General features: G+C 45.5%; 1 protein-coding gene across 3 annotated transcripts in view; it reads right to left on the bottom strand.

Moving 5' to 3' along the window:
* Positions 1 to 623: 623 nt before the first annotated feature.
* ldb3b (LIM domain binding 3b) overlaps positions 624 to 11,259 on the bottom strand; it is a 15,906-nt gene continuing 5,270 nt past the window's right edge. For 2 of the 3 annotated variants that reach the window (XM_086195845.1, XM_086195846.1), the window contains 8 exons: positions 10,066 to 10,217; positions 9,832 to 9,907; positions 6,841 to 6,863; positions 4,614 to 4,811; positions 4,160 to 4,183; positions 2,510 to 2,676; positions 2,348 to 2,384; positions 624 to 1,264 (listed from right to left, as the gene is read on the bottom strand). In XM_086195845.1, the coding sequence (XP_086051971.1) occupies positions 1,168 to 1,264; positions 2,348 to 2,384; positions 2,510 to 2,676; positions 4,160 to 4,183; positions 4,614 to 4,811; positions 6,841 to 6,863; positions 9,832 to 9,907; positions 10,066 to 10,217 (774 nt within the window). In that variant the 3' untranslated portion in view covers positions 624 to 1,167. The remainder of the gene's footprint in view (positions 1,265 to 2,347; positions 2,385 to 2,509; positions 2,677 to 4,159; positions 4,184 to 4,613; positions 4,812 to 6,840; positions 6,864 to 9,831; positions 9,908 to 10,065; positions 10,218 to 11,259) is intronic. The other variant, XM_086195847.1, reaches the window with a different exon arrangement.

Raw genomic sequence — 11,259 nt, forward strand, 5'->3', positions numbered from 1 at the left:
CGTCATCCCGGGACTCAAGAACTTTTACAGCAGAGTCAGAATTTTCATCTGCTTTTCTTTTACGTGACCCGGTCCTAAGCCACCGATCCATTTTTTAAAAATTACTTTGAGATTCCCAGCGCTTTGCACAGTCACGTTCCTGCAGCTAAGGCAGCGGGGTCACACTTAATCTGACGTAAAGAGGTTGCGGTGTTGCAAACCGGTCAATTAAGACAACGCCACAAAACAAATACGTTGTGATTTTACACGCCAGCTGATTTGATATTGAAAACAACACATCTATGCAGCAGGCAGTTCGAGAAACACTGGAACTGAAACACTGACATTTCATTACAAGATGATAGGTTTTGGTCCACGGACCACACTTTGAGAAAGGCTGCTCTGGGCGAATTTAATCAGCTGTCCTCAGGGGCCCGGGTTGTGTCATTGTCCACGTAGGTAAAGTTGCTTGTAAAGGCTCTTCCTGGATGTTCTTCCAAAGCTAACAGGAAAAATGACTCGGTGATCCAGGAACGTCCCTCTGAATCGAGACACCGCGCCACACTCCCGGCTGCGATTCCCAAACTAGAGAGGTGTTCTATTGTGCAACAGTTCGCTCAGCCATTTAGTTTTAGGAAAACATTTATTCACATTGATATCAGCATATTTTGAGTGCATTTTTTTCTTTACATACTGTATATGTGCATGTACTGAAGATAAATCTCTGTGTGTATTTGTCGTCGCACGCCTTCTCACAAGCTCGTTCATACAGTAGCGTCCCTACGTTTGTGAATGTGGTTCATACAGGTGCATTAAACAAAAACTGCTCTACATTTCACCTGAATACTTCTCTTTTTTTTTTGTACAATATCTCTTCCATTTAAGGGACAAAGGAACCCAAACAAACAGGAAACAAGGGAAGGAAATGCGAGATCAGGTCTTAGCAGCAGACAGATACGTTTGACAGGTAATATCGAGCTTCTGAACACATAGCATTCTCACGCTAACAGTTAGTGTCTCACATTCTACTAGACTAGGCTACAATACTATCTCACATTCCTGAGGAGTCTTCCACCTCCTCCTGCTCCTTTTCTTAAATCTCCATAATTCATCCCCTATTCCTGTTAACTCCTGTCCATGTCCTCGGCCTCGCTCGGTTTCTCTGCCTTTTCTCTCTCCGTCTTCTCTTTATTCCTGGACGTTGAGGATTTGTGAAGACAGTCCCTGATGCCAGTTCTTCAGCTTGGCGAATCGGGGTCCTTTCACCTCTGACTCAAACTTCTCTCTGGTGGAGAGGAAGGCAAAAACCTTGGGTAATAAGAGCTTTTTTTAATAAACAGTTATGAAGGAATAAAGAGTCATTTCGGGGGATTCACTTTATCAAGGGGGTTTATGAAACTACGACCGGGTCGACTCAGCACAGAGGCTGGAAAAACTCCTTCCCAGTCTTGCCTCACAGCACATATTCAGTATCCTTTGCAGGAGTTTTTTTTTTGTACACACCATTAAAGAAATAAATAAAGGACTTAAAACTTTTCTGTCTTCATTCGTGCAGTGTCAGCTTTTAACATCTACTCTGGTGTGGTCTTCAGCACATTTCGGCATACGTTATGCTGAGATGAATACAAATATCTGAATTTGGTGCTGCAAATGTTATTCTTTTCTTTTTTTCTTTCCAACTCTGTACTTTTTTCGCACACATTTGCATCATCGGGACTTTAAAGGAGCCGATTCACCCCCGTCCTGTTGTTGTTTTGTTTTCCTGGGCCGTCACAGTTCAGGTGACTAACAGGCACAAAGTAAAGATAAATATAAAGTACAGCAGAAAGCAGCACGGCGGGCAGTGACCATTCAGGGGGAGAACCTTAGCAGGGCTTGCGAACTGTGGACACCGGCTAATGGCAAACTGCTACTTGTCCCCCTTGTCTGTCTATGTGTGTTGGCCCTGTGATGGACTGGTGACCCGTCCAGGGTGAACTCCGCCTCTCACCTGACAGCTGCTGGGATAGGCTCCACCCCCCCAGCAACCCTTAACAGGATAAGCAGTAGAAAATGGATGGATGGATGGATTTTTGGAAGCCTTATTGGGGACAAGGGTTGCCATGGCTAGAAACCTGCATGCATGGCATCTACTTTTATGATGCAGTGTCTCATGCATTTGTCCCTGTCAAATAAATAAATCATATGGTGCCAGATGGGGCTGCATGTATGAACGCTACGCCCCACCCCCCCACCCCTGGGGAGTTTGCATCAGAGCTGCAGCAGATAAACACCTGAGTGCTGATGAAAGCCTTTGTCATGTAACCCTGACTGTAGCTTCATACCTTGAAAAATGGATCCCTCCTCTTTGATCTAAATCTGCTCTCACCTTGACTTCTGCAGAGCTTCCTCATCTGGGTCTTGCACTGCCAGGGGAGAAACGGAGAGGGGGATTTGGTTATTAGATGATACTGAAGATGCTCAGGAAAGTGTGAGCTGGAGGAGGACATGTTTGCAGGAGAGAAAAAAGAAAAGGAGCGGATGTACTGACGGTATTCGGTGCCAGTGATGTGGGCCAGGATCCTGAAGCTCTTGGACTGCAGGTTGGCTGCACGGCGAGCCCACTCAGACATGTCCTGGGTGGTCTCGTTTGGCCTGATCACTGCTTGGTACACTGGAGACGCACAGTCTACCACAGGGTCCTTGATAGGCAGAACACTGCAGGCCAGAGAGGATCGTCAGAGCTCTGAATTCGCAGCGTGGCTTGAACGTGAAGGGCCAAAATGTAAAAATAGATCATGTAAAGGTTGAAAAACAACTCCGTGTTTTGGTCCGGTGCTTCTGCTGGCGCGGTGTTGGGATTTACTGTGGATGAACACATTTTAACACACCTCTGTTTTCAGTGTCATCCACTGTTGTGTATTTGTTCATGTGTGGGGATGACATCAGAGTTGTGGGTGATGGCTATAAACAGAAATACGTTCACAATACACGGTTGATTTGTGTTTAGTGATTTGTGTTTTGATTATTACAAATGTCACCGTTGGAAACAGAATTACCTCCAACACAGCCATGGCCAGTTATTACATTTAAGCTCCTTGGCATTCAGAAGGTGCATTCACTGTCCGTATCCACTCTCTTTGCAGTATAAAAGTGTGCACAGATGAAAAAAAAAAAAAAAAAGACTGTATACTTCAGTGAGTTTACACAGCAACTTCACTGGACAGTCTTCCTTCAGCGCTGTTTAAGGATTGTTAGAAAAGTAGTCATTTGAAAACCTGTAATTGAATACTCAGAACATCCCATGCCAGAAAATACCATCAAGGTCCGGATGTTTTGATGCTATCTGCTGGTTTTCAGAGGAGGACTCCAGGAAATCTACCTCAGTATAAATGAATCTCTTGTCCTTTAGACATGTGTTACAGTGCCTCTTTAGCTCTTTAGTTCTGCTGGACCAGTTTATCATTTGCCATTTTGCCCCCCCCCCCCCCCCCCCCACACACACACACACACGGGTGTGGCTGGGTGTGGATAAACACAGCAACTAGCAAAAATCATTCCTAACAAATATCCAATGCACTTGGAACAGTGAAGAAAAGAAAATACGGCCCCCCTCAAGTGAAACGGCAATCGGATAAAGCTCGTTCTTCCAGAACAAGAGTGAATTCTACTTTGGCTTTCGAGCGCCGACGGAGAAGCCGGGGATGAAGAGGAGTTGGCCTGCTTCCTGCTGGTGATGTAGGTGACACACACGAGCGGTTTGCTTGAGCGAGCTGGCATCTCGCTTCTACTAGCCAGCTTTTAGCTTGTCCTGACTGGCATGTACCCTGTTCTAGCCAGCGTTCAGCTCGTCCTAACCAGTGTTTAGCTTGTTGTAGCTAATATTTAGCGGCAGTTGGTGTGTGCCATATTGTCAAGGGCGTGGGCAGATGCTCCTGGTGCCCTGGAGTCCAGGAGGAGGGACCCAATCGGAATGAATGTTGTGTTTACAAGCTGCAATGAACCATGCTTCGTACACCACCTATAAGGGATGTGTCCTTTAAATAGATGGTACACAAAATCAATCACAATAAATATAGGAAAACTTGTGCAATGTATCCAAAAAGTAAGAGCTATGGGGAAATACACAAGCAGTTATAAAATCAAGATGGGTGACAGCATGAAGACAGACGGGTTGTAGTAGGAACACTGCTGTACTTACGCCAAGGGGGAGCCTGCCTCCTCACTGAGGTCACAACCAGGAGGGTAGGATGGGTGAGGATGGGTGGAGGACAGCACAGGTGTGGTTGGTTGTTTGGATGTGGATGGAATGAGCAAAGGAAAGTGGGTGAAAGGTACGGAGGAGTGCATGTGTACGGGCACAAACTACAAGGAAAAGCCCCGGCATCTAACCACCTTTATTTTTGTGGTCTTTTCAATTATTGTACAGGGTTGGTTTATTCAAATTACTGAAATTATTTTTTCTTTTCTCATTTTGCCATACTGACAGTTTGAGGGGATTTGCCGCCGCTAAATTTTGGTCAGATAAAGGTCAGATTATTATTAATAACATGAGCGGTAAACTGTAATCTGGATGAGCTGAGCCGGCGGGGTTTGGGTACGGTCTTGTTTGATGGGACAATGGGATTTTAATTAATTTAGGTGTGTGAGCTCACCTGTCGTGTCCCTTGGCCTGTGACTGCCCTGCGATGGCGTCCATGATAGCGTCCTGTGAGTACATGCTAATGGGTGTGTTGTACTGGGCATGGACGATGGTGGCCTTTCCTCCCGGACCCCTCACCTCAATGGGCTTGTGGGTGGACAGGGCAGAGTCTTTCAGGGCGATGGGGTTGAAGCTGGGAGTGTACTCCACACTGTCAGTGACGTTGGGAAGGGGTCAGAGGTCAGTGGGTCAAAGAGGGGGTGAGGGGTTTCAGAGGCAAGGGGTTGAACATTTATGTGTGAGTGTGTGTGTGTTTTGTGTTGGGGTGGAGGTGCAGTGAGGAACCTGGTTAACATGTTGTAACGAAACTGACAGGTAGGTGGTGCTGTTGTAGTACTTATTGGCAGCTGCTGCACAGGAACAAAGACCAGAAAGAGGCAACATCCACAATACTGCCCGACGATCAACAGGAAAAAAATTCATTTATATTAGAAGACTTGACTTCTGTCCCATAAAGAAAGGACAAGATGGCCGTGGTAAACTGGGAGTTTGTCTCATTCTTAAATACAGAAGGTTTAAACAACTGCACTGCGAAACTATAACAAGTTAATTAAGTCAAAAAAGTATCTCAAGAAATCACAATAATTATCTGGTGATCTTGAGAGAACAGCATTGAAACGTAATTACAAGCACAGACGTTATCAGCTTTCATCGTATAAACATCATATGAGTCAGCTGCTAATGGAAGGAAGGATCCTGAAACTGGGACGTGAAATACATTCCTCTATCGTTACTGCTTAAAGGTGTAGAAAGTGTGATACGAGACGTGTAGTCAGGCCAGAGGCTTCACGGCGGCTTGCAGCGCACCCATGACATGATTCACACAAGCAATCCAAAGACCAAAACACACATGCTGAGGTTTCAAACATCCACTTGGATGACAGGACAGATTATTATCCTCATATTTAAAACACACACTCGCGCGCACACACACACACACATGTTGCAGACATTTCTTTGTCTCATTGGACGAAGCACACCCACACACACACACACACACACACACACAGCAGACATTTCTTTGTCTCATTGGACGAAGCACACCCACACACACACACACACACACACACAGCAGACATTTCTTTGTCTCATTGGACGAAGCACACCCACACACACACCTTGCCCATGCACAAAGAAATAGTCCGTTAGTCACATTCACATAATGAATGTGAAGGATTGAAGAAGAGGTGGAAAACAGAGGTAGATGTCACTACTACGTCGATACTCCAGTACAAGTAAAACGTAAAGACAGACAGTACATGTATGCGCACTTGTATGAACAAGAAGTGCTAATTTTGGCTGTTTTCTACTCTCTTAATAAGTAGCATACTCTTTCGGTCAAGTCACAGTTCATCATCGACAAGCAATCTGATATGTTGTGTTTTTCAAACTTTCTAAAACCATAAAATATAAAGCAAATGTGTGAAAAATTGCGGAGGTTAATAGCAGGAAGAGAAGTGATATCACCTGTGAGGTTTGGTCGGTATTTATAAAATATGGCGCCAGTTTCTTTAAAAATGATAAAGTACCATTGCCTCCTGCTTGTACGTAGCTAGTTCACCTAAAGCGCAACAGCTTGACCGACGCAAAAATTTGAACTGTGATTTATTTGTTTTGTAATGTCCTTGTTTGAAAGGAGGGTTGAGGACGGGTTCTCGCTCAGCCTGTCTCAGACTTGTTTGTGGCACCTAGCATGCTAGCAGGCACGCAGCAGTGGACGCAGTAGCCAACGGCGAGTGTGCAGCTTTGAGACGGATGGAAACCTCGAGATTCATGTCGGTACGTTTGACAGGCTGACGCGGGACGTAACCCGACACCCAAACAATCCATTTGTTCAATTTAGATGAGGGACCACTAGCAGAGGGAGAATTAAAAGTCTGGCTTAAATCAGAGTTGGGGTACCTTAGAACCGTAATCAAGTCCACAGGTAGTGTTGATTTATTTATTTTCCACTTCTGGAGACCAAACGTTAATAACACAATACAACACGGCCAGCTTGTGAGTTGTTATTACCTGGAGAAACACACCATCAGCACACTCAGCTGCTGTTACACTTCCACGGATGCAGAAAGCTTTTAAGCTCACGTGATTCCATGATGGACACAAGGTCACTTCACACTGAACATGAACCCAAGTTCACTTCATGCACATCACATATCAAGAACTGCGATGGTACTGACTTTGCAGCTGTGTTTGCGATAACCTGAAACACACCAGAGTGGGACGGACGGACAGACAGAGAGAGACGAGGCAGCGAGGTGAATCACCGGAGGTGTTTCAGTGACAACAATAGCACGCACATGTGTTTGTAGGAAACTATCCAGCTACAGCGCTTTGCTTTAATCCCGTCTACAGGTCAGAATAGCAGCCGTTTGTCATCAGCGGGATGTTTCCCAGCTTCCCCCTGCATCACCACGGGTGACTGACAAGAGCAGGAGCGCGTCTATCACATGACATGGGACAGAAGGGGTTGCAAAGACACAATTAGCACAGGACGGCTACAAATACACACACCTACGTAAACACATTCCACCTGATCCCCTTATGTCAGAGCTGCAGCCATTTCATACAGTATGCAGATGTCTTCAGGGTACAGTAGGTGAAGTGGAACGTGCTTGGATGTCTCCCTGCAGACGGGGGATCCTATCTCAGGTTTGGCAAGATGGCATCGGGGGGGGGGGGGGGATTCAGGATGATGGTGTAGAACAGGGGCGGAACATTCCCTAACCATGTCCAACAGCTGCTCTGTACTGTACTGTATGTGTGTGTGTGTGTGTGTGTGTGTGTGCGTGCGTGCGTGCGTGTGTGTGTGTGTGCGCGTGCGTGCGTGCGTGCGTGTGTGTGCACGCGCGTGATCCTGTGGAATCACTCTGCGAGGCGGGGCTGCCGGTGTGATATGGCCGTCACCGTCCTGCGATCTGCAGGAGGCACGTTTCTCGACACCTGACTTATCACTGGCTGTTCTTGTAAAGCAGCTGAGCTCCAGAAGGGAAAGGCATTAGTGGGGACTGATACCTGGGTGTGATATGTCAGGGGCCGAGCAGAGCGCGCTCCCCCTCCACCTTCACAACTATTCCATGACTGAGACGTCACCCGAGCCCATCCCATCCACAGGAGTTCCCTCAAGGATAAAGCTACTGATTTAACTTTGCAGTCCTGAAGTGGCAAATATACCAAAAGCTGGACGAAGCTCCATTCGTGTCATTTTTTTTTGGGGGGGGGGGGGGGGGGTAGTGGGGGAGTGTTTTTTGTTTTGTTTGAGTTCTCAAACTCCAAATCCTCTTAAAAATGAGGAACCATAAGTGATGGGATATTTCCATTTTCCATATTCTGAAATGTCCCTTCACCAAACAATTCACCATTTTTGGCAAAACAAGATTGAGTATGAAATAATAACCTGAGTTATTATTTCAATAAACCAGTAAATCGATTATTTCATGCGCAAAAAAAAAAAAAAAATCATTTAAACGGTCTAAAACTTAGTCTAAGCAGTTCACTCCTCCACGCTAGGGTCAATTTTATCAACAAAAACTAGGCTTGTATTTTCATGTGACACATGATAAGATAAGATAAGATAAGATAAGATAAGATAAGATAAGATAAGATAAGATAAGATAATCCTTTATTAGTCTCAAGACTGGTAAATTTGAAAAGTAGGCAAAAGACTAAAATGAAACCAACATGAAAAACATCTGTATAGAAAAACTCAATGTGGCTAAAATAAAAGTAGAATTTATTGATTAAAACTAGACTAAAACAGATATTTTTCTTTGACTAAGATAAGACTGAAGAACTTTGCTTTATTTAGACAACCACCGCGTGATGAGTCTTGTTTGCCATCTGCTCACATACAATACCAACTACAACAATCAACCATGCTGTCACCTTGCAGCGGAATTTAAAAACCGCCAAAAGCGCTCAAAAGGGGAAAAAAACAAAACAAAACCAAAAAAAAAAGCCCTCTAGACTTTGAAATCACCCCAACATCAGAGAAGTAGCGGGAAGATAAAAGGCATCAAAGAGGAAATCAGGGAGTAGAAACGGCAAAAGGAATTCTTTCCTTTTTGCGACACCAGCGCCCTGCCGTCATTCTCTTCCGACAGAATACGAGTCCAACCCGTTCGCCAACACGTGTCTCATCCGTGTTCTCTTCATTTTGAAGCATTCTTCTGCACCTCTGACACCTTTTGATCGAGGCGCTGAGGCAATTTGACCTTTAGTCAAGTGTCTCCGATGTGCCTGTGATACAGACCCCCAGATGCCCCTGTAGTCTGATCTCCACTATTCTGTTACCTGGAGGTTGGCCAGGTATCTCTGTGTGTACGTACCAGATATAGCGCCACGTGTTGGGGCAGTGAATGCTGGGAAAGCCATGGAAAGTTCTGAGTATTTTCTTCATAAAAATCACAGCCCTGTTAATGTGAGGTTAATATTTCATTCACCGGGGAGAAAAACGTGAAGGTAAATTGTGACCGAACGTGAATTCATTGTTTTTTGGTTATTAAACCTTCAGTAGTGAGACGTTATTTATTGCTTTGGTAACCTACCCCAATGAGGACAATCCCAGGGTAGCTGCTGACCCCTCTCTTAACTTGCCCTGCATCAGCACCATCTCTTTGACAGTTTCTGGGGAGTAAAGACCAATTGGAGAATTGTACTGCCCCCGCGGGCCTGGTGGAGTAACAGCAGCTGGTGTCAAAGGGCCAGGAGTTTTGATGGGGGTCATAAGACAGGCTGAAGAAGCTGGAAGTGGTGGATATATATGAGGGACTTGGAAGAGATTCCTACTGCAGGATCTTCCATCCTCGGGGGTTCCGCAAGCATCTTCTCCAACAAGAACCTCATCGTTAAACTCCTTCAAAAACGGGTGGATTTTTCAAGAGGTCAAGTTAGACAGAAAGACACTGAACTCATGAGAATAAAGGCATCAGTTTGTTTTGTCTCCCTTTTCCCTCCATTATTAGGTAAGTGTTTGTGCTTCGCTGACCTCTAGAACTTCTCCCTGCAGTTGTAAATATTTTACACTAGAGGGCAGCAGAAGGCTGCCTTTAGCCCTATGGAAGCATTAAAGAAATGTAACTTTCAGGACACCGACAACAAACGCTGATGACAGACATCGTCAAACATGTCTTACGAGGACATTTTTGTGTTAACTTGCTGTGTCTTTATACCTTCTGGTGGGGGATGACTGGCATGGGGGAGTCCATTCTGGGAGTTGCCGTGGGAACTGGTGCCGGACGCCTTGATCTGAAGATTAAACAAGAAAAGAAACCGAGAGTATGAGTCCAATGTGAGTCTGTTAGAAAGAATTTCTGAATAGTTTGCTGTTCTCATGTCTTGGTCAGACGCCTTCTTCATCATCTATGATGGTTTGTGGGGTCAGAGTAGGTGGGATGCTTGTGTACTTCTGCATGGAGAGCGACAGTCTTGTGGTGGCGGCCTTGATCTTGTTCTGGGCCTCCAGGTGCGTCATCCCGTCGGTGCTGGCCCCGTCGATGGCTGAGATGATGTCTCCCTGGGCCAGGCTGCCGCCCGCTGCCTTGCTGCCTGGGGTTATCTATGGAGGGGTCAACAGAGCAGGTCACGCGGAACCCTTACACAAAATTCCTCCTGATTCCTCTCATGAACTGATACACACTTTGAGTCATTTCTGTGCTTGGCACTTGCCACCAAAAACTGCCCAGGAATAACGTCAACATCAGGAAACAAAAAGTGACATGGAACATGTTTGGATCCGACTCTTTCCTCTTTGAATCCAATGTCTTCCCTCGTCACAGATCAATATTTATGCTGTATGAGTAGCAGCTCGGTTAATAAATCCACCACGCCGAGCTGGAGAAATGAAACAAAACGACTCCGTCAGCTTTACCGACGCCAGGCTGGCTAAAAATGTCAGTGTCAGAACGACTGACGGAGCGGAAACACCTTATGTCTGAAAATACATTCAGTCTTCACAGCAGCAAAAACAACAACAACAAAAGAGGTTTTTAGATATTCAAATAAATGAAAGCCGTAGCAGCAGGATGCCGAACGAAAGGAAAGTGCACAGAACATCAGTCTGATGTTGAGAATCTCCTGGTGGGTGTGGACAGAAGTCCTGTGGCTTCAAACTATTTAAAATGCCTTTATTGATGCGGTATAGTTAAGCCTCAGCAATCATTCTAGAAAGGTCATGCAGCAACATTTTTGAATCTATACTGATATATACTCTATCACTATTTACTTCTGGATGTTTTGGAAACTGGAGACGTTGATATAATGAACTAAGAAGCTTCGATGGGCAACCCGGCCCAAAAAGGTGCACGTCATCCATTTGTATCGTTCAGAAACCGTCGCTCTACTCCACCCACAGCGTCTGAAAAACGTGTGGTTCCACAGTTTGCGTTGTGGTGTCCCAGTTATGACCCGCGTGGTGATGAAAGTTCGGCTTAAATGCGGTCCACATCTTAAGTTCTCTTGCCGTCCAAGAGTGCGGCCGAAAGTTCCAAAAACCTCCCAGATGAGGCCCTGAGGGTGCCAGGTTAGGGTTGGAAGTCCACGCCGTTAAACTGCGTTGTGTTTGTTTCTCTCTAACTTGCCTCACGCGTTCGTCACCTTTC

Source organism: Aulostomus chinensis, chromosome 23, assembly GCF_037954235.1.
Source record: "Aulostomus chinensis isolate RoL2024-O1b breed Wild chromosome 23, RoL_Achi_v1.0, whole genome shotgun sequence".
In the NCBI taxonomy this organism is placed as follows: domain Eukaryota; kingdom Metazoa; phylum Chordata; class Actinopteri; order Syngnathiformes; family Aulostomidae; genus Aulostomus; species Aulostomus chinensis.